The 22560-nt window shown below is 42.9% G+C and overlaps 1 protein-coding gene across 5 annotated transcripts in view; it reads left to right on the plus strand.

Moving 5' to 3' along the window:
* Positions 1–22262, plus strand: part of CORO1C (coronin 1C) — a 73748-nt gene extending 51486 nt beyond the window's left edge. For all 5 annotated transcript variants that reach the window (XM_081037082.1, XM_081037083.1, XM_081037085.1 and 2 more), the window contains 8 exons: positions 9176–9305; positions 12044–12225; positions 13428–13547; positions 14405–14509; positions 16829–16974; positions 18310–18367; positions 18472–18717; positions 19840–22262. In XM_081037082.1, the coding sequence (XP_080893208.1) occupies positions 9176–9305; positions 12044–12225; positions 13428–13547; positions 14405–14509; positions 16829–16974; positions 18310–18367; positions 18472–18717; positions 19840–19959 (1107 nt within the window). In that variant the 3' untranslated portion in view covers positions 19960–22262. The remainder of the gene's footprint in view (positions 1–9175; positions 9306–12043; positions 12226–13427; positions 13548–14404; positions 14510–16828; positions 16975–18309; positions 18368–18471; positions 18718–19839) is intronic.
* Positions 22263–22560: the final 298 nt, after the last annotated feature.

Raw genomic sequence — 22560 nt, forward strand, 5'->3', positions numbered from 1 at the left:
TCCTTGGCTCACAGTTTTCCCTCGAGAATCTAAATTTTTTTTTTAATTTATTTATTGGGGTGACAATTGTTAATGAAATTACATAATTTCAGGTGTACAATTCTGTATGACATCATCTATAAATCCCATTGTGTGTTCACCACCCAGAGTCAGTTTTCCTTCCATCACCATATATTTGATCCCCCTTACCCTCATCTCCCTCCCCCCACCCAGAATCTAAATATTTATATTATTCCATTTTCTTTTGGCATAACGTGTTGGTGTCAAAAAACAAAAATCAGGTGATAATCTAATTTTCTTTCCCTTGTTAACCATGTTCTTTTTGCCTAAAAAAAGAACCCATCAGGGTTTTTTTTCTTTTTCTTAAAATGTAGTAATTTTACTAGAATATTGTTGGTTATTCTGAATTGGTATTCCTAGGTTCATGGCATACTGCTTCAGTATATAGCGTCTAGTTTTTTTCCCCCTAGGAAAGTTTTCTTCAATTATAGCCTTTAGGATTTGTTTTGTTCTCTCACTTTCATTTTTCTTTGTCAGGTACTCCCTTATCCATATGCTTTATCTTCTTTACCTATCATCAATATTTGTCAGTTTCTCCCAGACCCTTTTTCTTGTTCATTTCTTTTAGACTAAAAATTTTCTGCTTTTTACCTTTTATTTGGAGGTGGGTGCGGGATTATCTGTTATGTTTCTTTGATCTTAGGTTGTTTCTTGGTTAGTCTTCATTTCGAAAGTGCTTTTTATTTCTAATATTTTCTTGATTTATGCCACTCTACTTTTGAGTATTTCTAGTTCTCATTTATAATGTTTCCTGTCTTGTATGTTTTCTTTAATGTCTATTATCTTGTTTTGAAATAGCATGTAATAGTTTTTAACTCTTTTTTTCGAGCATGTCTTTTCAGCATTTTTGTATTATCTGTAGGGATATTCTACACCTTATTTTCTTTTCTTCTTATAGTAATTTTGTGACCTTGATTTTTTTCCCCGCCTTATTTTTTGTGAACTTACTTTTCCCTTAACTTTTAGAGGGTGGCGTGGTTCACATAGCTGTTCTAACTTCACAGAGCTCCACTTTCTGTCATTTTTAAGTATTGTTCAGAAACATGGTGGCTGGCTTTCTGACACTTCTGGTCTGCTTTTACTTGGCCTTTCTCGTTCATGGGTCCCTCTTATTTTTGTCCTGATTTCAGATTTATTTTCATTTCTTGAAATTTCACCTCAGTGTGAGGCCTGTCTTGGAAGGAAGCCCTCTCTGGCTGGTTTCTCTACTACTGGGGTCTAGACTGCTCCGGCCCCTCAGACCTTTTTATTTGAGGCCGCTACTCTCCTCTGCTATTGGAGAGGGCAAAACTGCTCCCAGTTTCCACTGCTGGTCTCATACTGGCCAGCTGTTCCTTGGTCTGCCAGGCACCCCAATTGCTGCCCCAAGATTTTGCCCCACAGGCTGATAGCATGCAGGTTACCTGGCTGTTGGTGGTGGTTCTTCACTCACTTCCATTTGGCGGTTATCACCTAGTTTTCTGTAAATACTGTTCCTCAGTATTTGGTTTTGTTCTCTGCTTGCTCTGTGTTTTTATGGAGGGACCTGGGAAGATCCCAAAACTATGCTGCCACTGATACCACCACTTTCCCAGAATCCTCTAGCATTGCCCCTTTATTGGTATCGCCAGAGTGAGCATTTTGTAAATTAAATAATGCGTTGGGGTACATCCTCCCCCTAGGTATTTTTTAGCCCTTAAGTATGGCACTGATATTTTAATCATTTAAAATATCAGTCCCCCAAATCATTTATTATTATTATTAGGGTAATTACAAGAAGCTTTTATAACTTAGCAGGTGAAATGAAATTTTAAAGAAATACTTGATTTTCTCCTACCCCACCTGCTTCTTAATATCTAATTTTCCACTTTGCTCTTCTGAAGGTACAAGAACACTGCACAATAGATTGAATGGTTTCAGACAACACCGGTTTAAACAGAAAAGTTCTCTGTAGTTTCCCAAGCCTGGGCTGTTGGTAGTCACCCATGAGCTGCACATAGTAGGTAGTATGTCAAGGCCTAGTTCTGGTAGAAAAAGGATACCAAGAAAAACACGAGTCTGGGAGTTCTGAGCACGTGCAGGTCACATACGTGCTTTCGGCCTTGGTTGCCTCACATGTAAGATAGTAATACTAATGTCAGTTGCGAGAATCGAGGAAAGTATAAATGGATAACGAGTTGGTATTTTTTGCAGTGAGTTTTGTTGTGTACCTGCAGTGGATTCATAGCAGTAAGAATATCTTTAGCAAATATTCAGTAGAAAAAATACAGTAGAGCCAGTTTATCAAATGAACTGTAAGGGAACTAATTTTAAAAACCGTCTTTCGTATTTGTGGTATAATTCCATTGAGTCCTAAGCAGTTACGTATTGATTTGTTAATTTTGCAAGCATTGGTTTCATGACAGTGATGTCACTTTGTAGAATTAGGAGAAAGAATGCCAGCCTTAGGGGGCATTCCTCCATGTTTTAGAGATGGCTTCTTTAAGCAGCCTAAAAGTAAATTATATGGATATGGTTTAATGTGCTTTTAAGGTATTGCTTTTAATATACCACTATGTGAAGTGATGTTTTATACCAGCAAATAGCAATTATATAAAGCCTCCTCCTAGAAACTAGACTCTGCTCCTAAGGGTTCCGTATTTTTGGTACTATGAGTTATATTTTTTCCTCCAATAACACCTTCTCATAGAGAACCTTAGAGGTTGTGGCTACTAGTATTTCACTTGGGAAAATTTTAGCTCCAAGAAAATAACAGTGCTTTAACTAATACAAAGAGCAGCCAAGTTAAGTTCTGTGAACAATGTTAATTCAACACTGTCCCTTATACGTAATTCAGGTCGTAGTAACCAAGCACTAATTCAAGAGAGTGGGCGTGCATACCTGTTTCTTGCAGAGTCTGGGCGCGGGTAAGATCTTTCAGGCAGAACAGGAGTCTTACATGTCTCCATCTAGATGTTCTGAACCGTCCCAAGGAATTAAGTGGAAATGGACACTTTTCCCTTCTCCCAAATCAGTCTTACACTCCTGTGGAAATCAGCAAAAAGAAGCTCCCTATTTGACACATTTTTGCCTCCGTTGCAAATTTTCCTAATACAGTTTTCACCTAATACAGAAATACGTCAGAATGGAAGTGGCGGTGTAGTTGGTGACGCCAGCGCGTTCCTCAGGGTTCCTGTGTCTCTCAGCCCTTCAGCAGGGCTTCACGTAATTTCCATTTTGTACAGATTGCATCTGGGCCATTTGCCAGTGGGTATTACAGCCTTGGCAAATCAGAACCCAGCTCTCAGTTCTTGATTTTTCCCCAAATTAATACTGGTCTCCGCGTCATGGTTCATTTAGGAACATCCTGGCTTTCTGCATCCTTGCCCTTGGGAGTCGGATCCGTGGCTTCGGCAGGGAATTGTGCTGCTCAGCAGCTGCTGCAGAAGCTGGAAGCCTCTTCCTGTCCCTCAAGATCATCTCTTTCCTTCATTTCCACTTTGGAACTGGTTTCCTTAGCATCTGAAAAAATGTGGCTTTTGCGGGGAAGAGTCCTTTTTGTGGCTGTAACGCTAGTGCCTAGCCCAGTAGCAAGTTCATGGCGGGTGATTAAAATAGGGAAGCAGTGTCTGGAAACACTTTGTGTACACTTTAAATTGGCACTGTGTTTGAGAAGTAAAATCATCAACCAAAGCGCACTTTAAAATTACTGCTTGAGAGAAACCCACGTTTCTTAATTTTCCTTTTTGCTTGTTGGAAATGTTCTCTTGAGCTGTCCTTTTTCCATATTCAGAATTTCACATGTGAAAAGGATGCTAGTGATACAGCAGTTCCTGCACATGGGCTTAAAGTTGTTTTTTTCCAGCACCACAGTGGGTTTTCACGGATTGATTCACTTTTTCATCTGGAAGCCCTTGGGACTGATTACATTTTTTCCCCTTTTCTTTCAAAACAAAACACAAACATTGCCATAGTAATATATTGTCCAAAGAGAAAATTTCAGGAACACACAGTATTATTTAAAAAACAAAAACGAAATCAACTGGAGGGGGGATAGCTCGTCGTCCCTACCAAGCTGAGACGCCCACTCTGGGCACAGCGGAGGATGTTTGATGCCTGTTTGCCTCTCTGCGCACTGCATATGGTTTTGAAAAAGCTGATTGGTATTAGGATACTAGCCGGTAGCCACGGAGCAGAGAAAGTCTACCGGACCTGCCTAGAGATCAGTTAATTCTCACTTGTGCTAATCAGCCTGGGTGTGAACCAGAGCTGTGTGAACTCACGTGACATCTTGGCCTTAAAGGAGATATTTCAGTACTGGGCTGAATTAGTTTGAAGACAAGACTCATCCTAAGAAATTGCAATGTTCAGACTTCAAAATACAGGATCAAGTGTATGGTGATGGAAGGAGAACTGACTGCGGTTGGTGAACACATTATAGATGATGTAATACAGAATTGTAGACCTGAAATCTATGTAATTTCACTAACAATTGTCACCCCAATAAATTTAAAAAAAATACAGGGGCTCATAGTGGTCACATAGTAACAGCAAGAAAAATAATCATGAATGTACAGTAGGCACTGTTTTTTGGCCAAGTGCTGATTTTAAGCCTTTACGTGCATGATTATATCGAATCATTGTGGCAGCACAGAAAGGCAGGAGTCTGTCCCATTTTGCACCTTAGGAAACACAGGCCCTGAGAGTGACATTTTGTCAAAGGTCACCCTATTTTCAGTATTTCACATTAGGGTGGTGCTTGGGTGGGCAAAATGTTTTAGCTCATTTGTCCTTTCCAGTAACCCCTGAGCAAGCAGAGCTGATGCTTTCCCCAGTATCAAATGAGGAAATTGAGACTCCCAGAAATGAACGCCCTAATGAATGCTAACTTGGCCGGTTAGCGTCCCAGCTCACACGGGGAGTCCCTGTCTTCTGACAACCAGGCCAGCGTCGTTGCTTAAAGTTGTTTTAAGCAGGCTGCGCCCAGCTGCGCCCAGGTTACACACAAGAATACTAAGCATGTATGGAGTGGCGCTTCTGCTCTTTGCTGTCCTGGTGCTGCAGGAGGCAAGACCTTTTCCGTTTATACTGGAAGGCCATTGCCCGGAAGCAGCAGATAGCCCTAAAATGGGCAGAGAAGCACATAATGACAGGGCTATGGTTGGGGCCAGTGAGCACCCACCGAGGGGTGTGTGTGCTTCGTGGGGAAGGACTGACAGCTCTGCTGGCTCTTTTACACAGTCCGCAGTGGAGAACAGCACCACCTCTATTTGCCAGCAGAGGCAAGAGTTCCATTGTCTTTTCATTTAATTTCACAGGCTTTCCCAGTCCCTTTCTCCTCCAACTGTAACGCCTCGTGTCTGTGTTCCCTTTTACTGTCCTTTCCCCTGTCAACCTCTCAGCCAACCGCTAGGGGGCATCAACTTTTTAGAAAATTGCTATCTGCGTCTGTGTTTTTTATTCTGAAACTTGACACTTGATCTCCTTCCTTCTTTCCTTCTTCCCCCTGTCACCTTACTCCTGTTCATCCTTAGAGGTTGTCACCCTAGGCATCCTTCCTGGACATACAAAACTTGGACAGCAAGAAGGTAACCTTGTGACATTCGTATTTTTATTTAGCACTCAGCTTGTACCAGCATAACCTTGGTTACATACACAGTGTGGATTCCTTGTATTTAATGCAAGTAAGAACAATAGCTAACGTTTATCCAGAGCCTGCCTTATGCCAGGTGTTATTCTAAACGCTTTAGAGTCATATTACCCATTGGTCCTCAAAACCACCCAGTGAGGGCAGGTTCATTATTCTTCCCATTTTCTAGTTGAGGAAACTTAAGGCCCAGACAGGGTAGGTGAACGTCCCCAAGGTCATACAGCTGATACATGGCTGAGTCAGGAATTGAACAGTCTGTCCTAGTTCGGGAGCCGATGTTCTTAACCACTGCACTGTACTGTCTCTACATTTGGGGGGCACCGATTGTACGCCAGCACGATTCTAAGGGCCTTACTGACTCATCTCATCCTGACAGCAGTCCTAGGAAGTCTAGTACTGGTGTTGGCCTCTGTGCACAGAGATTTGAGTTATTCGCCCGGGACCATCACAGTAAGTGGCCTGGGCAGGAATTGAACCAGGGTCTGTTTGGCTCCAGAGACCATGCTCCAAACCTCTATATCACACCCCTTGTCTTTGCTTACGTGGGTTTTCAGGTTCATAGAAGTCTCTGCTTTCTGTCAGGCAGTAAACTCCTCAAGCGTATGGCCTGTGTTTCATCGCCCTTTCCCCTCTTGCCTGGTAACGGACCTGCTTTATAGTAGCTACTCAAGAAACGTGTTGCATGAATGGGTCACCAAGGTAGTAAAATGGGTTAGGTGCCTGTATTAAATGAGTAAACCTAGTTGAAGGAACCATTGAATCTGCCGAAAATGACATAAAGAAGGAACATAGTTTCCTTATTTTAATAATTATGAATGTTTTGCGCCATCATTAAAATTTCCTGGCAATCCAACGAGATGGATGAGGAAGCTCGAGAAAGGGACAGGCGAAGTCCCGCTGTGAGGTCTGCAACTGCCCTAATAGTGAAGCCTGGAAATGCTATTATGCCCAAAGCCTGTTCTCCCTCCACACCTCATTAGGGACTTAGAAAACACACCATTTATTCAATCGTGGTCAAATCACAGAGGTTTTTCGACTCTTGCAAGAAAATCCAGCAGCTCATGGTTATAGTGCCATCTGGAGGTGGCAGGCAGTATTACCACTCTAAGCGGGGATCAGAATTCATCTGGTAAAATGCATTTCCTGTTGAGTCACCAAAGTCTCATTTCATGATTGTTTCTCTGCCGACTTCATGCTTTGATCAAATCAGGCGTCATTTTCTGTTCTTTTGTTCAAAATTTCAGCCTTCCTTTATAGTCAGGTAGTTAAGTTCAATTTGGAGCTGTTTTACTAATCATAATCCCTGAGTAAAAACAGTGCACATCAGGATAAAAGCATACGAGTATATAGTGCTGGGCAGCTGGGGGCAGGGAGCAGAAGCCCTCATTCTCCCAGGGGAGAGGCTGAGGTCTGGGTGAGTGAGGGTTAGAGAGAGGCGAGGCAGGTTTTCCGTTTGCCTTCTATGCTTGTTTACATCTGCCTTGTTTAAAATTTGCTGAGTGGTGAGGATTCAGGGGAAATTAGGTGACACCCTAAACCTGGGCCTTTAAAAACCACATTTATTTTGCCATGATTTGCGTAAGGGGTTATATTTAGGTGGGGCAGCATTTAGCTATAAAAATGAATGGTCACTTAACTCATCACTTTTTCCACGCTTCAGGATGGCAGACTTCTTGTTCTGATTATTTGCAGGACAACAGAACTGAGCGGAACCTCAAACACTCATCTAATTCAGATCTCTGCCTCCACTAAGCAATTGAAAACAGACAGTTGTTTGTCTCTCCTTAAAAATCCCCAACAAAGGAAAATTCTGTTTCTCACTTGTTGCACTGTTGAGCATGGTTTTTCACTGGCAAGTTCTAATTTTTCATGAACTAGCTCCTTAAAAGTTTTTTGGTGGTAAATTATATATCTTCATATATAAGAAGATAATTAAACTTTTTCGCAAACTTAAATAGTACTTAATATCTGGTTTTCTACAGGCTTCTTGGTGCTATTCAGCTTGGCCATGACTCTGTCTCCTTTTTTTTAGAGGGTGTTTCTTAGTCTTTTAAAACCAGGTCTTCCATTGTTAAAGTTTCTTGTTCTTTATATTATTTTCCTGTGTTATTCAGCTCTCACCAGTTCCCTAGACCCTCACCACTAAGCAACCGCTCGTCTACTTTCTGTCACTATATATTTTCCTATTCTAGACATTTCATATACACGTAGTCCTACCGTATCCGGTCTTTTGTGACTGGCTTCTTTTATGTAGCGTAATACTTTCAGGCTTTGTCCATGTTGTAGCATGTCTCAGGACTTCATTCCTTTTTATGGACATAGTATTCTATTGTACGGATATATCACATTTTGTTTATCCATTTATCAGTTGCTGGACATTTGGTGTTTCCATCTTTGGCTGTTACGGATAATGCTGCTGTGAACATTTGTGTCCCAAGTTTTCGTGTGGACATATATTTTCATTTCTCTTGGGTAGATATCTAGGAGTGGTATTGCTGGGTCACGTGATAACTATGCTTAATCGTGTGAGGACCTTCCAGACTGTTTTCCAAAGTGGCTGTACCATTTTACATTCCCCTCAGCAGTGTAAGAGGGCTCTGATTTTTCCACATCGCCAGTACTTACTTGTTAATCTTTTTGATTCCATCCTCTTATTGGGTGTGATGTTTTGTCGTGGTTTTGTTCAGCATTTCCCTAATGACTAATAATGTTGAGTATCTTTTCATGTACCCTTTTGACATTTGGATATCTTCCTTGAAGAAATATCTCTTTAGGTTCCTTGCCAGTTTTAAAAATCGGGTTGTTTTCCTGTTATTGAGTTGTAAGAGTTCTTTATATATTCTAGATAAATGTCCCTTATCAGATATGACTTGCAGACTCTTGTCCCGTTCTGTGGATTGTCTTTCCCTTTCTTGTTAGTGTCCTTTGAAACACAAAAGTTTTAAATTTTGACGGGGTCCATTTTATCTACTTCTTTTGTTGTAAAATGTGTCTACTATGGTACATGTTGCAAAACTATCAGGTATATTTTTATTTTCCAAATGTAAAATTATAGAAAATATGGCATCTTAAAAAGTGCAAAATCCCCCAAGAGCCCTTGGTGGGTGGACTTTGCTCTCCCCTCAGGAACCATGGACTTAGGTAGGGAATCTCACCCCACGACTGGTTTTCATGGTTGCTTCCATCATTTTGTATTTTTCTTTCAACTTTTTTTGCATGCTTCTAACTGGAGAGTTTTGAACTTACGGGAATTTGAATAAAATCTTAACTAATAAATACAAGTGGAGAGGTAGCATTTTGTAGGCCTAATGGATATTCCAATCTTGACTATCCTGTTATGTTTAAGAACGACTATATGCAGTCATTCCACAATGTTCTGTGTTCCATGCAGAGCCCACCATGTGTTCTGCTTATGCAGAGCAAGTCTTCAAACTGGGTGGGCACAGTAAACGTGATAATGAAAGGTGCTCGCTTTCATCTGGATCATCTTTCTTCCTTTTCTAACAGGTATGGCAGATCCCAGAAAACGGACTCACCCTTTCCCTGACCGAACCTGTGGTGATTTTAGAAGGTCACTCAAAGAGAGTTGGCATCGTGGCCTGGCACCCAACAGCCCGCAACGTGCTTCTTAGCGCAGGTAGGAGCTAAGCAGTCCTCTCCTTTCCCCTTGCCGTCACCTCATGCATCATTTTTGTGTGGAGGAGAGCAGCAAACGCCTTTGGTTGTGTGCTGTGCAGTTTGAAAGCAGATCGTTAGGAATCTGTGGTGCTGAGAGGCAATGGGTCCCCAACCCATATGCTCACGTGCGTGTGTGCGAGTGTGTGTAGGCTTTGGCAGGCTGATGGAAGCCATCGACTCCTCTTAGAAGAATGAGCAGATACATACTTATTTGCCTCTAATTTCAGCAGATTCATGGTTCCTACTAGGACCCTCCATGGACCGCAGTTTTAGTTATTCTTGATATAGTAGAAGGGAAACAGGTGGGTGGGAGCCAGGGCCCCTGGGTTCCAGCTCTGGAGTTGCTGCCAACTTTGGGGTAATCCTGATAAGCAAATATCCTTCTTCCTTTTAAAAACTGCTTGTGTTTTTCTCTTCAATACAAGTAGTACATGTATGTTATGTAGAACACATATAAACAAAAGGAAGAAAATACAAATCACTTGTAATCCTACCACCCGGAGGGAACATCATTACCATTTTGGTGTTTTCTTTTCAGAAAATATTTCTGTGCACATACATAAATGGTTTTACACATGAAGACGGGTTCAGACACTTTGCATATGACCTGCTTTCTGTACTTAGCAGTAGTTTTACATGTGCCATTAAATGTTCTTCCTATGATATTTCTAATGGCTCCATTAATAGGCCATTATTTGGATACCTCAGTTTTTAAAAAAATCAGTCCCTTATTTGTGGACATTGAGGTTGTTTCTGATTTTTCACTGTTAAACAGCACTGCAATGAACCTTTGTGACTAAGTCGTAGTGTTCTTATTGGTTTCCCACTTGAGTAGTTTCCGAATTTTAGCTTGCAGAAATCCGTTTCTTGTCTAAAATTTGAAATTTTTATTTTGTTTTATAGAAGCAATACAAAAGGCACGAGGGAGCTTTGTGGGGATGATGGAAATGTTCTATATCATGATTATGGCGGTGGCTATATAAATATACACACTTGTCAAAACTTAATAAATGTATACTTCAAATGGGTGCATTGTGTTGTGTGTAAATTACACCCTAATAAAATTGGTTTATAAGAAAAGGAATACTGATGTTAGTGGTAGAATTTTAAAGATCTTTTCCTTCACTGGTAAAAAGAAGGGCAGCAGTTTAGTTTTTAACTGAGAATAAAGGATATTTATGATACAGTGAGTTAAATAAAAAATTTAATGCCAGGTACCTACTGAAACCAAGGGCTGCTTTTCAAAAAAGGCATTACGTAGGATTCTCTCTCTCTCTCTCTCTCTCTCTCTCTCTCTCTCTCTCTCTCTCTCTCTCTTTTCCTGATGGTCAACAATAGTAAAAAAAAAAAAAAAAAAAAAGAACAACAAACCAAAAAGAAAAGGTCTCAGAATTTAAGTTAGGAAACAGGCACTCCTGAATTATCCTTTCTAAGGATTCTCTTTTTTCTAAATCACAATTGACTATACTTGGGAACCCTTCCAATGTTCTACAAAGGACCTCAGACTGATAAGGAGAGAAAACAATTCCAAAGCTGGAATTCCATCATGGAAAATTTCCTTCTCCCCTTCTCATCGAGGTCAAACATAGGATATCATCAACGGACTGATGCCATGCTCCCCATTACAAGCAAAGGAGAATGGTTGACGCCGCGTTCTGCATATTTTAAGACGACATGATCCATCCGCAGTAGCTGAAGTTACCTGTGTGCCTGTGATGGAAAAGGCAGAGGAAGGGTCATGTCGCTCTCCCAGAGTTCCACTCCAACCTTTCATACTGTTATGCAGTTTTTTTCACCCATTTCCTACTTCTCACTCTTAGGTAACTTAGGTGTCCGGGATATTAGTGTATAATTTTTCTAAAGTGCTTGCAAAATTGGTTCATTGACAAGAATTCACCTTCAGGAGGTCCCTCCCTTATTGTGCTTTATCCTTGAACTAATGTCCTGGAAGCAACAAATGATGCCTCTTTTTAAAAGGGCCTCAGGGACTTGGGGCAGACCCCTGAAGGGAAGGATAGAGTTGATGGATTGAGGGGTTGTCTCTGAGTCAACATGGGGCCTCTGTGGAGATGAGGTTCTGAATCCACATGCTTACTTGATTACAATTTGGGCTTCTCAAATCAGGTCAGTCTTGACCTATTTTTTTCTCCCCTTTTAAAGATAAAGGTCTGCATGGTTAGACCAGTTCTTGCATTTCCCTTCCACTTCCTGTAATTTGCCTGCTTTAATACAAGACCATGTTGTACAGCATCATTGATTTGAATAACCTGCCGTCCACTGTTTTTGTTGAGTGTCCTAAACAGTTCTTTAAGCTCTTTATCTTTAGTTCCTCTGGAAAAGAAGCAAGCTGTACTCATTCTGATGTTTGTGTTACGAGAAAAAGAAACTGACAATTCCTTGGGGGTGGGGGGCGAGCCCAGTTATCTCTTAAAAAAACACGATTCTTTTTCTTGTAGTTCTTTGTTTTGGTTTGTTGTTGTTTCATATGAACCCAAACTTAACAAACTATATATTTCCTTTAACACTGATTTCTTTTTTTATACGATTTTTTTCTTTGTTGCTTCAGTTTTTAACTCCCAGTAAGTAGTAGCACCTTCCTTTCAATGCATGTATATATATCCTGTGTTTGTAGTCTTCCCAAATGTATGGTAAAGGCATTGCTAATGAGTGGGGGGGCGTGGTTGTGCTTGCTCTCAGGCTGTGATAACGCCATCATCATCTGGAATGTGGGGACCGGGGAAGCCCTGATAAACTTGGACGACATGCATTCCGACATGATTTACAATGTCAGCTGGAACCGGAATGGCAGTCTGATCTGCACGGCTTCCAAAGACAAGAAAGTGAGAGTAATTGATCCTAGGAAACAAGAGATTGTTGCTGTAAGTATTCTCCAGACAAAACGCCAGTATTTGTAGCACTTCAGTGAGTGAACTTTCTGCTTTTCAAGGCAGGCTGCAGAGGCTGTGCTGCTGGCCAGGGGACCTCGGCTGTGTGCAAACACCTGGGCATCAGAAAAGGCTTGTGCAGGGTTCTGTCTCCCAGTCACGTTTCTCTTCAGGGTTGTATATTTCCAGCTTCTACCCAAGTCTCGTCTCTCACTTGGTGACCATTTTTCACGAAGGAACAACGTTTTTATCAGTTCACTAGAGTCCTTAAAAGCTGACAAGTCCAGATCGGCTAACCCACACAGTCCGTGGCATTCCTGGCTTGGTACGGAATGTTGACTCATTGATTCATTGATTCCCACCCTGTTGCCAAAATGCCTGTTAAAGTACCTCCCAGAAATACAGCAGGTTCTCGCATCAGCTCAGTGTCAGTCTCTGCCACCCAAACTCGGCCTCAACAAAATCACATATCACGACAAAAGATGGACGTTTGCGACTTGAGTCAGGGTTGAAACCGCAGGTGTTGAATCCAGGAGCATCTTACGTCAGCTCCACTCTGAGGTCCTAAATCGCCCTTCTGAGACGTGCTCCTTCTTTGGCAGTATTGCTTCTCAAGAGTGAGTCGGACGGCAGTCGTAGCTGGTGCTCATTGCGCCCTGGGGACTCGCTTGGTCTTGTGCAAAGTCCCTTTTCCACCAACCTTTCAAGGGTCGGTGCTGGCGCACTCACTGAACAAATGAGGCTGAGGAAGGGGCTAAGAGACTAGGTTCTCAGCCCTGGAAGTTGGTGGGAACTGCAGGGTATGTCCAGCCTCAACGGCATTGTCCTCCTGAGAAACAGAAACATTTCCAGAGTCCTCTCGTGGGTCTGGTTTTTGCAGTGCGTGGATTTGAGTTCACAGCCGGGCATGGTGGGAAGAGTGAGGCTTTGAAGTCCAGTCCTGACACTTGCTAATTCGCTGAAGGACCTTGACCAAATCACTTTGTGTCTTTTTGTTTCCTCATCTGGGGTGGGGAGATGGTTATTACTACACACACACACACACACACACACACACACACACACACACACACACACACACAGAGTTAACATGAAGGCATGCAGGGTGTGGTTGAGTTCAGTGTATGGGCCCCCACCCTCCCACCCCACCTTCCTTCTTGAAGTTTGAATGTATCCTCTTTGCTCACTCTCCCCAGGAGAAGGAGAAAGCACACGAAGGTGCACGACCCATGAGAGCCATCTTTCTGGCTGACGGCAATGTCTTCACCACTGGTTTCAGCCGCATGAGCGAGCGGCAGCTGGCTCTCTGGAATCCGGTAGGCCCTTGCCCAGCCTTTCCACTGGCTTCCACTTGAGCTTTCTGTCTTTTCTGAGCGGGTCTTTGGGTTGGTACGTAAATGATGGGGTTCTTAACTGTAGTTTTCCGAGCTCCCACGTCTTCAAGTTCTCATCCTCACATAGACTTATCGCTAAATGCATTTCAAAAATGCATTCTTTGTACTTCCAAGGAGTCTGAGTTGACTGTATTTTTTTAAAAGAATGCAGAAGGAATCCAGCATCTTAGATTTGAGAAATAAGTTCTAAATTTAGTTATATTTTATAAAGAATATGATCAAATGTCTAAATCAAAATAGTCATGCTGGGAAAATATTCATGATAGCTTAAGTGGGAAAAAAATTCTAAACTGCCCATATGATATGATCCCAATCTGTGTGAACCTGTGTTGTTTGGAAATAGACCAAAATGGTCAGTGTTTCTGCCACCCACTGGACTCTGGGATTATGGTATATGGGACGATTTTTATGTTCTTCCTTGTGTCTTTTAACTTTTTAAAGAACAAGTATAATGAACGTTATAATAAGAAAAGTACTTTTTTAAAAGAGAAAAAAGTCACAAAGGAGAAGGGCATTCTTGTCTTTGTCATAGGAGCGCAGTGATGTGTGCGTTAATGATGTCGTCAAATCGACACGATCTTAGTGGACTGGACCCATTTATCATCCCTGTTGGTATTCACATGTGTGACTATTATATGTACATTGTTCGAACTTTAATTCTAGGGACATGGCTGGCATAATGAGGGATACAAGAATGCATACATAATAAGGTTACAAAAATTTCTTTAAAAATGTGTGTCTGTGTATATTAAAACATATGTATTTATTTTTTTCCTCAGAAAAATATGCAGGAACCAATTGCTCTTCATGAAATGGACACCAGCAATGGGGTGTTGCTGCCTTTCTATGATCCCGACACCAGTATCATTTACTTATGTGGAAAGGTAAATAGTCATTTTCATGTTTGGTATTAAATCTAATCCTGTCAGAAGAAAAGTTTATCCTTCAGAGATTCAGTAGATGGAGATGGACAGTGTGCTGTGTTGTTTTAATTAATTTGCCTGGTGTGTGTGTGTGAGAGTGTATGTGTGTGTCTTGAGCGAAAGTCAGGACAGGTGATTTGGGTATGATTTTAGGTGAGGCTGGACTCTTTGTAACTTGCCAGTTGTGTGGTAATAACATACTGTGTGTAGCACTTTTGACTGAGAAAGGGATTGGATTAGGGTACTGCGGGAAAGCTGACGGAAATCTTCGCTTGGGCATTCTAGTGAGAAAGAGTACATAGCACCTCGTGGTGCTGTGTGGTTGGTGATTTTAGATTTCTCTGAATTGGTGTCAGGGATGAGTTGCCCAATTTGCCACATCTAATGCTGAATCTACTGGATAGCTCTGGATTGGCATTTAGGTACTTATTACCACATGCCATGGACTCAAAGAGAATGGTGCTTTGTGGATAGGAGCTTTTGAGCACCCCAGAGACTCTCTAGAGGTTTCTTGTTTCTGGAATTCAGTGGTAGAGCCCTGGGCTTGAACACCTGTGGCTCCCAACTAAAGTTCCGGGAGGTAACAGTTGTTACAGGAATACCCACACTGAAATCAGAAAACCTTGGTCTGCCTAATGATCTCTGCCTAAGTAAACTGTTGTGGCTTTATTATTATTATTTCATGTTACTGAGGTGGTCACCTCAGTATTATTATTTTGTTGGTTCCCTTTTCCGTAGAAATTCTTGTAGTTGAAATAAACGAATGAATGAAAAGGGAGTGCTGTAGTCCCTCCAGCCTATTAGGGTGCTCCTTTACAGCCAGGGATGTTTTGCTTCTTTTCATAGTTGATTGATCATGCTGCAAAGCTGCTTTACATTTTTATAGGTCAGTTACTTAGAAACTGAGATCTTGTCTATTTCCTTGAAAGTCAGTTTACTTTAGATATTAACAGCTGCCATAGATTGCATCAAAACAAACAAAAAGAGCTGTTAACCCAGACGTTACCAACACTAGATGGAAAATTATTTTTCGTGGACAGAGAACAAATAGTATGTGTTTAGTTTCTTTTCCGTTGCTTTAAGTATTTATTTACATCATTGAAATAAATGGAAATCACAAGAACTGAGAGGATTGTTAGAGTGTGATACTGCCTAGCTATTTATATCTTTAGATAGACAGACAGACAGACAGACAGACAGACAGACATATAGATGTAGACCAATCTATCTATCTCCATCCAGCCATCCAGCCATTCATCCAGCCATTCATCCAGCCAGCCATCCATCCTTTCCACCTGGTAGGATTGCCTTCATTGTTCAGGTTGATATAACTGTGTGACAATTATTTATACTTAGGTTAGTATATGTTTCAGATCTCCAAGAAAATCTGACCATTCTAAGCAAAATTATTATAGAATTTTATGCTTGCAATGAGACGCAAACCTTGTGAAGTTAAAGGATACTAACATTAATGTTTCTTGGTTGGAAAAATATTGCTTTTTATTATTATCTGATTGTCTGGTGTTAGTGCCCTCAGATTTCTGAACGTACTGCTCTGTGTCAGTGAACAAATAACTCAGCAGTGGTTCTCTTAGTCCTTTGTTTTGTTTTGTTTTGTTTGTCGAAGTTGAATTGCAATGCAGTTTTTTGGCACAGATGTTGACATTTTTGCCTTGACTCTGACTTGGTATCCGGGCTCTGTGGAATAACATTTGCGCCTTCAGTGGGAGGCAGAGATGACTGTTTAAAGGGCATGTTAGTGTTTGGTAAGTGAAGGCTTGCTCTGCCAGGAAGAGAAACTGTCATATGCTTTAGGCAAGCCTCTCAAGAAGACAAGAAAGGTCAGCCACCATAGCGAAGTCCTAATTAATGCTGGGATAGGGGAGAGAGACACCCACTTAAATCAGATGTTTCAGGGGGCCATCCCGGTGGCTCAGGCGGTTGGAGCTCCGTGCTCCTAACTCCGAAGGCTGCCGGTTTGATTCTCACATGGGCCAGCGGGCTCACAACCACAAGGTTGCTGGTTCTATTCCTCGACTCCCGCAAGGGATGGTGGGCTGCGCCCCCTGCAACTAGCAATGGCAACTGGACCTGGGGCTGAGCTGCGCCCTCCACAACTAAGACTGAAAGGACAACTTGACTTGGAAAAAAGTCCTGGAAGTACACACTGTTCCCCAGTGAAGTCCTGTTCCCCTTCCCCAATAAAATCTTTAAAAAAAACAAACACAACGAGGTGTGTCAGTTAACGTTAAACACAAACTTGTCTCCAATTTCTCGTAGGGTGACAGCAGCATCCGCTATTTTGAGATCACAGACGAATCCCCGTATGTCCACTACCTCAACACATTCAGCAGCAAGGAGCCTCAGAGAGGGATGGGTTACATGCCCAAAAGGGGACTTGACGTTAACAAATGTGAGATTGCCAGGTAAAGAATCAGCAGCGTGAAGTATTCAGGTTGTCTATACCGTCCATGTTGTGCAGGAGCAACACAATTCCGTGACGCCCAGGCCTTCTGCCTTGTCAACACAAGATACTCAGTGAGACTCACTGACCACTGGCCGTTTTAAACAACGGAATGAGTGGCATCATGTGGTCAGTCAGATGTGATGGCGCACACTGTAATACTCACTGCGTTTCCATGGACACTGGTCTGAGTCTCCATGGTCACATCCTTAACGGACGTATCTTTAAAAAGCAAAATAAGACAAATTTTAAGACCTTTTTTATATGAATCACTGTGGGTTTTTTAAAAAATACATTCAACTCTCTGGAGCTGAAGTCATGAAGGGAAGCTGTCCCAGATCATTCAAAATTGTGGTTTAAACCAAACCAATCAAAATAGAGTTAAAATACATTGAATCTGAATTTAAGATTACAGCCAATACTGGAGAACACATGTTTATTTTACTGTCGCCCAAAAGTCTAAAAGACCATAAGCACAGTTGTTCAGGACCCCTCCCACTTATTCTTTCGTGGGCTTTCATCAGATGGCAGGCACACTGAATGACATGTCGTGTGGGTTTCCTCTTTTACCTCAACTGCCATCCCTGTGAGTCGGTGCCGTTTGTACCCCCACTTTGTGCATGAGGAACTTGAGGCTCGGTGAGGTGGTCACACGCTCAGGTGGCAGTTGAGCTGGAAGTCAAACCCAGGTTGTCTTTTCCTCCACTGCGCTGACTGGAGAGGTTTCGTGCTTTATGTTCCTGTTCTTTGGGATAATGTCAACTTTTTGCGTGTTGTGTATGATGTGGTGTGCTTGGCTGCCAAAGTTTTAATTCCTAAGAATGTTTTCTTTAACTTTTTAAACACTGTGCCTTACACATGTTTGACCACCTCAGGTTTTCGGAACACCTGTCATCCAAATCATAGATTTGATATGTCGGTGTTTGTTTTCTCCTGTTTGTTGTTGACCTGGTAACTTTTCACAAATGAATCATTTTCAGGGGTGGTATCATTTCCACCACAGTCGATCTGTCCCCAGATAATTGGAATTTGACCGTCACCATAATGCATAGACCCGTACTCCTGGTTCTTATCTCCAGTCCTTCATTTCCTAGTGTAGCTACTCTTGGCTTCCGTTTCCTCATTTGTAAACTGGGAATGCTAGTCCTCCCTACTCCCCAGGGCGGGCAGCTGGGGTGATGGGCAGAGCATTTCATATCCCATACAGCGTTGTAGAAAAATGGTTATCAGTATGCCTGTTTGTTACGTGGCCTCCTGTTTCACATAATGCAACTTTGCCTTTATTTCCCCTTTGAAGATTCTTCAAACTTCATGAGAGAAAGTGTGAGCCTATTATCATGACTGTTCCCAGGAAGGTAAGTACCCAGTTCTCTAGGCAATCCACTTTTTAAAAAAAATTTTTAAATCCCAGAACTTTCTTCTTTCTCACCTAAGGGTTTCCCCAAAATGCCTCTTGTAGTCAGACCTTTTCCAAGATGACCTGTATCCCGACACAGCGGGGCCCGAAGCAGCACTGGAGGCAGAAGAGTGGTTTGAGGGGAAGAATGCAGACCCAATTCTCATCTCCCTGAAGCATGGCTACATTCCAGGCAAAAACAGGGATCTCAAGGTAGTCAAGAAGAACATTCTGGATAGCAAGCCCACTGCAAACAAGAAGTGCGACCTGATCAACATCCCCAAGAAAACCGCAGACACGAGCAGTGTGGTAAGGACTGCAGAAGGCTGAGGGCTGTGCCTGGCTGGCGTCCTGGGCACCGCAAGTGCTGTCCCAACTGTGGACAGACGGGGCTTTCCGTAAATAATAATAGGTACTGTTTGTAAGAAGCTCCTCAGTCACTTGCCTTTGTGGCCACGTTTGGCTCCGTTAGCTCTCTTTTATAATGACTGGGCTAGAATGTGGTCAACTGCTGTCTCCAAGTAAACAGGAGCCCTTTGGGTTTTTCTTAACTGTGTATACCCATCTCTGACTTGGGCAGAAATGAAACATGAGGGCGTGGGGTCACAGGTACCAGAAAGAGAAGGGCCTGGGAACGACGCAGTGGTCAGTGGGTTCCAATGTCGCCGTGAGTGGGACTTCCCAACGCAGGTGATCTTGCACATTGTGGCAAGAATCATTTAAGCGGAGCAGCGACGCTGAAGGCTGACGCTGACGCCCTGTTAGGCCACTGGAGAGTGCTGCCACTGGGAGAGCAGGTTCAAGCCAGGGAGGAGAGGAGATGGGCAGCTGGCACTGTGGAACAGAGTTCCAGAGAGCCAGAGGGGAGGACAGCGAATTGTCAGTGGGAAAGTAAGCAGACCAAAGGGGCAGAGTGCCTGGAGGAGCTGGCATTTTGGCCGTGACTGTGGCACTATGGACCTGGGTGACTGACTGAGGTTTCCAAAGGAGTCAGCTCCACGGGGGAGAGCTCCGCCTGTTTGGAAGAGGTGGCGAGCAGGGCAAGGGATTTGGCTCCCAGGAGGGCCCTGGGAGGCCTCCCCTCGCCCTGGTATGTAGAAGTTACTCCTGTGGACTTGTGTGATTGGGTGGTCGGGATATAGGGTGGCCTAGAAGGAGTCAGTCTTGTCGTGCGGTTTCATTGTGTCCTGAGGGTCTGTCCAGGCCAGTGCACAGTACCAAGCAGTACTGTGATACAGTTGTTTTGCTGGGGGCGTCAGATGGACGGACCAGCACGAACTACTGTCTCCTAAGGCCCAACCTGGAGCCTCTGGCTTGCCACTTCCCAAAGGGAAAATTCCCCTTTACGCCCTATAAATTCTTAACTGCATTGATCTTTGCTTGCTGCTTTGTAGTCACCCTCTTCCCCTCCCTCCTTTTTTGTTTCTTTAGCAAAATGAAGCCAAGTTGGATGAGATTTTAAAAGAGATCAAATCTATAAAAGACACAATCTGCAATCAAGATGAGCGTATTTCCAAGTTAGAACAGCAGATGGCGAAGATCGCCGCCTGAAGGCCCACCCCCACCCCCAAAATGGGAGCAAGGACTGGCCGGTAGCTGGTGGTTGGTGTGGTCCCAGGGAGGGCAAGAGGGAGGCACTGCCATTTGGAGACATTTCATTTCAGATTTGTCAACCAGCGATAGGCGACATTCCAGTGAGAACTCAATTCGTCTCCCAAATTTGCAGAAACAAAATGTGATTCAAAAGCTGAGCTTTTTATCAGAAAGCTTTTTTTGATGTTTTAAGTGTTATACGTGACTTGTTGAACTTTTAAAAGATGAAAGTGCTACTTTTAAAATCCCAGATATTCTGAATTTTAGAAAACCAACCAATTCTGATTCAGTGTCGTGCCCAAGTACTTTTTTTTTAAAACAAATAGGGACCAATGCCACATTGCTTTTTATATTTCTTTTTTTTTTTTAATGTTGCCAAAACCAAAAGTAGCTTTTTTTTCTTTGTATTTTGCTACTTTGCAGTATTCGTGTGTGGTTGTTTTTTTTTTTTCCTTAATTTGAAAGGGACAGCACTGTGTATGTTTATAAACTAAATGAAGATAAGATATTATTTTGTATAAACATTCATCTGAGAACAGTCCGAGCAGTAGCCACATTGTGCTGGCTCATTTGCAGCACAAACCTGGTCATCTTCATGTCCGTCTGCAAGAAAGACTTGAAAAATCACGTGGATTCGTATTATCACCCGTCTCGTTTCATTGAGTCTTCTGATTAGAAAAGCTCATATCGTATCATTTCCTGTATTTCCTTTCTTTTTTCTAGAAATTGGGTGGTTGTACCAGAATGGAGTTTTGCTTCTTGGTTATCCTGCGCTTCAGATGATTATAATCTACCCTAAACTAGCATGTGTTTCTGCAGTTTTGTTACACAAGCAGACTCGATTGCATTCATCACTTTACACATCATGTTTCAGGTTTCAGTCAATACTTGACAAGGGTGCCAGGACAAGAAGACACACAAACCGTGGCACGTTCCTTCTTGCCCGTTTCAGCAGCTTGCCTAGCTCTTGAGTGTAGTGGGGGACTGAAAACTAGGGAACTTCCAGGGGATTGCTGGCCCCATGTGATCCTCTGCTTTCCTGCATGTCCCGTGCTGTCCCTGTGCTGTGCTGGAGGAAGAAGTGGCTCTCTCTGCACCACCAGCTCTCCTGTCCCTTCCTCTTCCTCACATACGCAGCCACCTGTCTCAGGGCGCCCCCAGCCATTCCTCTCCTTCCAGCCTTTCAGCCCTAACCGCACTTAGCTGAGATGAGGCTGGAGGAAAAGGGTCTAGAATGAAGCGAGACCAGGAGCGCAGACCTCTGCTGTAGCTTTAATATGTGCAAACATGTCCTTTTGCACCCTCCACCCCAACTAACCTGCTCTACCCTCCAGCTCTCACTGAGGCTGTGTCAAAGCACAGAGACGCCCCAGACTCAGGGGCCAGAGCCTGAGCTCTGCTCGCCTGTTCCATTCCACCGTTAGCTAGAACACTCTCCGCTTCCATTCGCTCATAGTGCATGTTTGAGAAACAAGATGGAGGAGCCTCTGTTTGGGAAGGGCTTAGTTTGTGATTGAACATGAAACGTACAGTGCCATGGGGATCACGCCGGGAACTCGTTTGCACATTCTCGTGCTAGTGCGGGGACAGGACTGGCTGGAAGGGTCAAGTACAGGGAACCAGGACAGAGGCTAAGTGTGGACAGTGGGTTCGAATGCACAGCCGAGCTGGGGGTGATGTCCACATGAAAAAAGGTACCCTGTTCTTAACTGATGTTGGGATCACTGTCTTCATGATTTCAGGGCATCTGAATGTTCGGTGTGGTTTTGTGTGTGTGTGTATGTGTGTATTTTTAATATTGGAGTGGATAATGAGATGTAAAGAAAACAGTAATTACAGTGACTGATATTCAAACCTGTACAGGTTTCTTTGTCAACGTAATCTGCTGAGGACTTTCATTTTTAAGATTCAGAAATGTTGTAAGGTTCTGATGTCAAGTAACAAAATTGTTGATGGTGGTGAAACACCATCGGGAATGTGGTTCAAAGAGAAGAGAGAGGGCAAGGAGAAGTCATCCTGATCTTAGTGTGTAGCTTATGACTTATTTAATGAACAGGTGCCTCGCCGGGCTCAGAGTCGGCACCTAAAGCATTGTGGAATATTTTTCCTGTTTTGTCTTTTTTTTTTTTTTTTTTTTTTAAAGCCGTGCTATCCCAGAGGAGAACCAGTGAATTATTCCTAGATCGGCTCTTATAGAGCGGCCATAGTATTCTGTCAAAATACTTGCTTCCATTTTCAAAGATAAAAAATCATTGATTACAAAATGGTGTCCGTGTTTATTTCACGCCTCAGCAGCCTTCGAGGCAGCCCACACCTCTGTCTGTTACAGCTTCTCTGACTCAGTGGAACGAACCAGGTGGCTTTTTCTTCTCTGAGGGTAAGTGTGAGGGAAGTGTGGGTGAGCGACCAGCATCAGCAAAGGGGGAGATGGGACATCTAGTGAGGTTTCTAGAGTCGAGTGCTTACAGGCCAGATCCCGGCAGGCTTGGATGTTTGAATCCTGCCAGTAGCCTTGGCCAGGGGTGGGACCTGGGCAGGTTTCCCAACCTCGGTGAATCC

Source organism: Rhinolophus hipposideros (assembly GCF_964194185.1).
Source record: "Rhinolophus hipposideros genome assembly, chromosome: 24".
NCBI lineage: Eukaryota > Metazoa > Chordata > Mammalia > Chiroptera > Rhinolophidae > Rhinolophus > Rhinolophus hipposideros.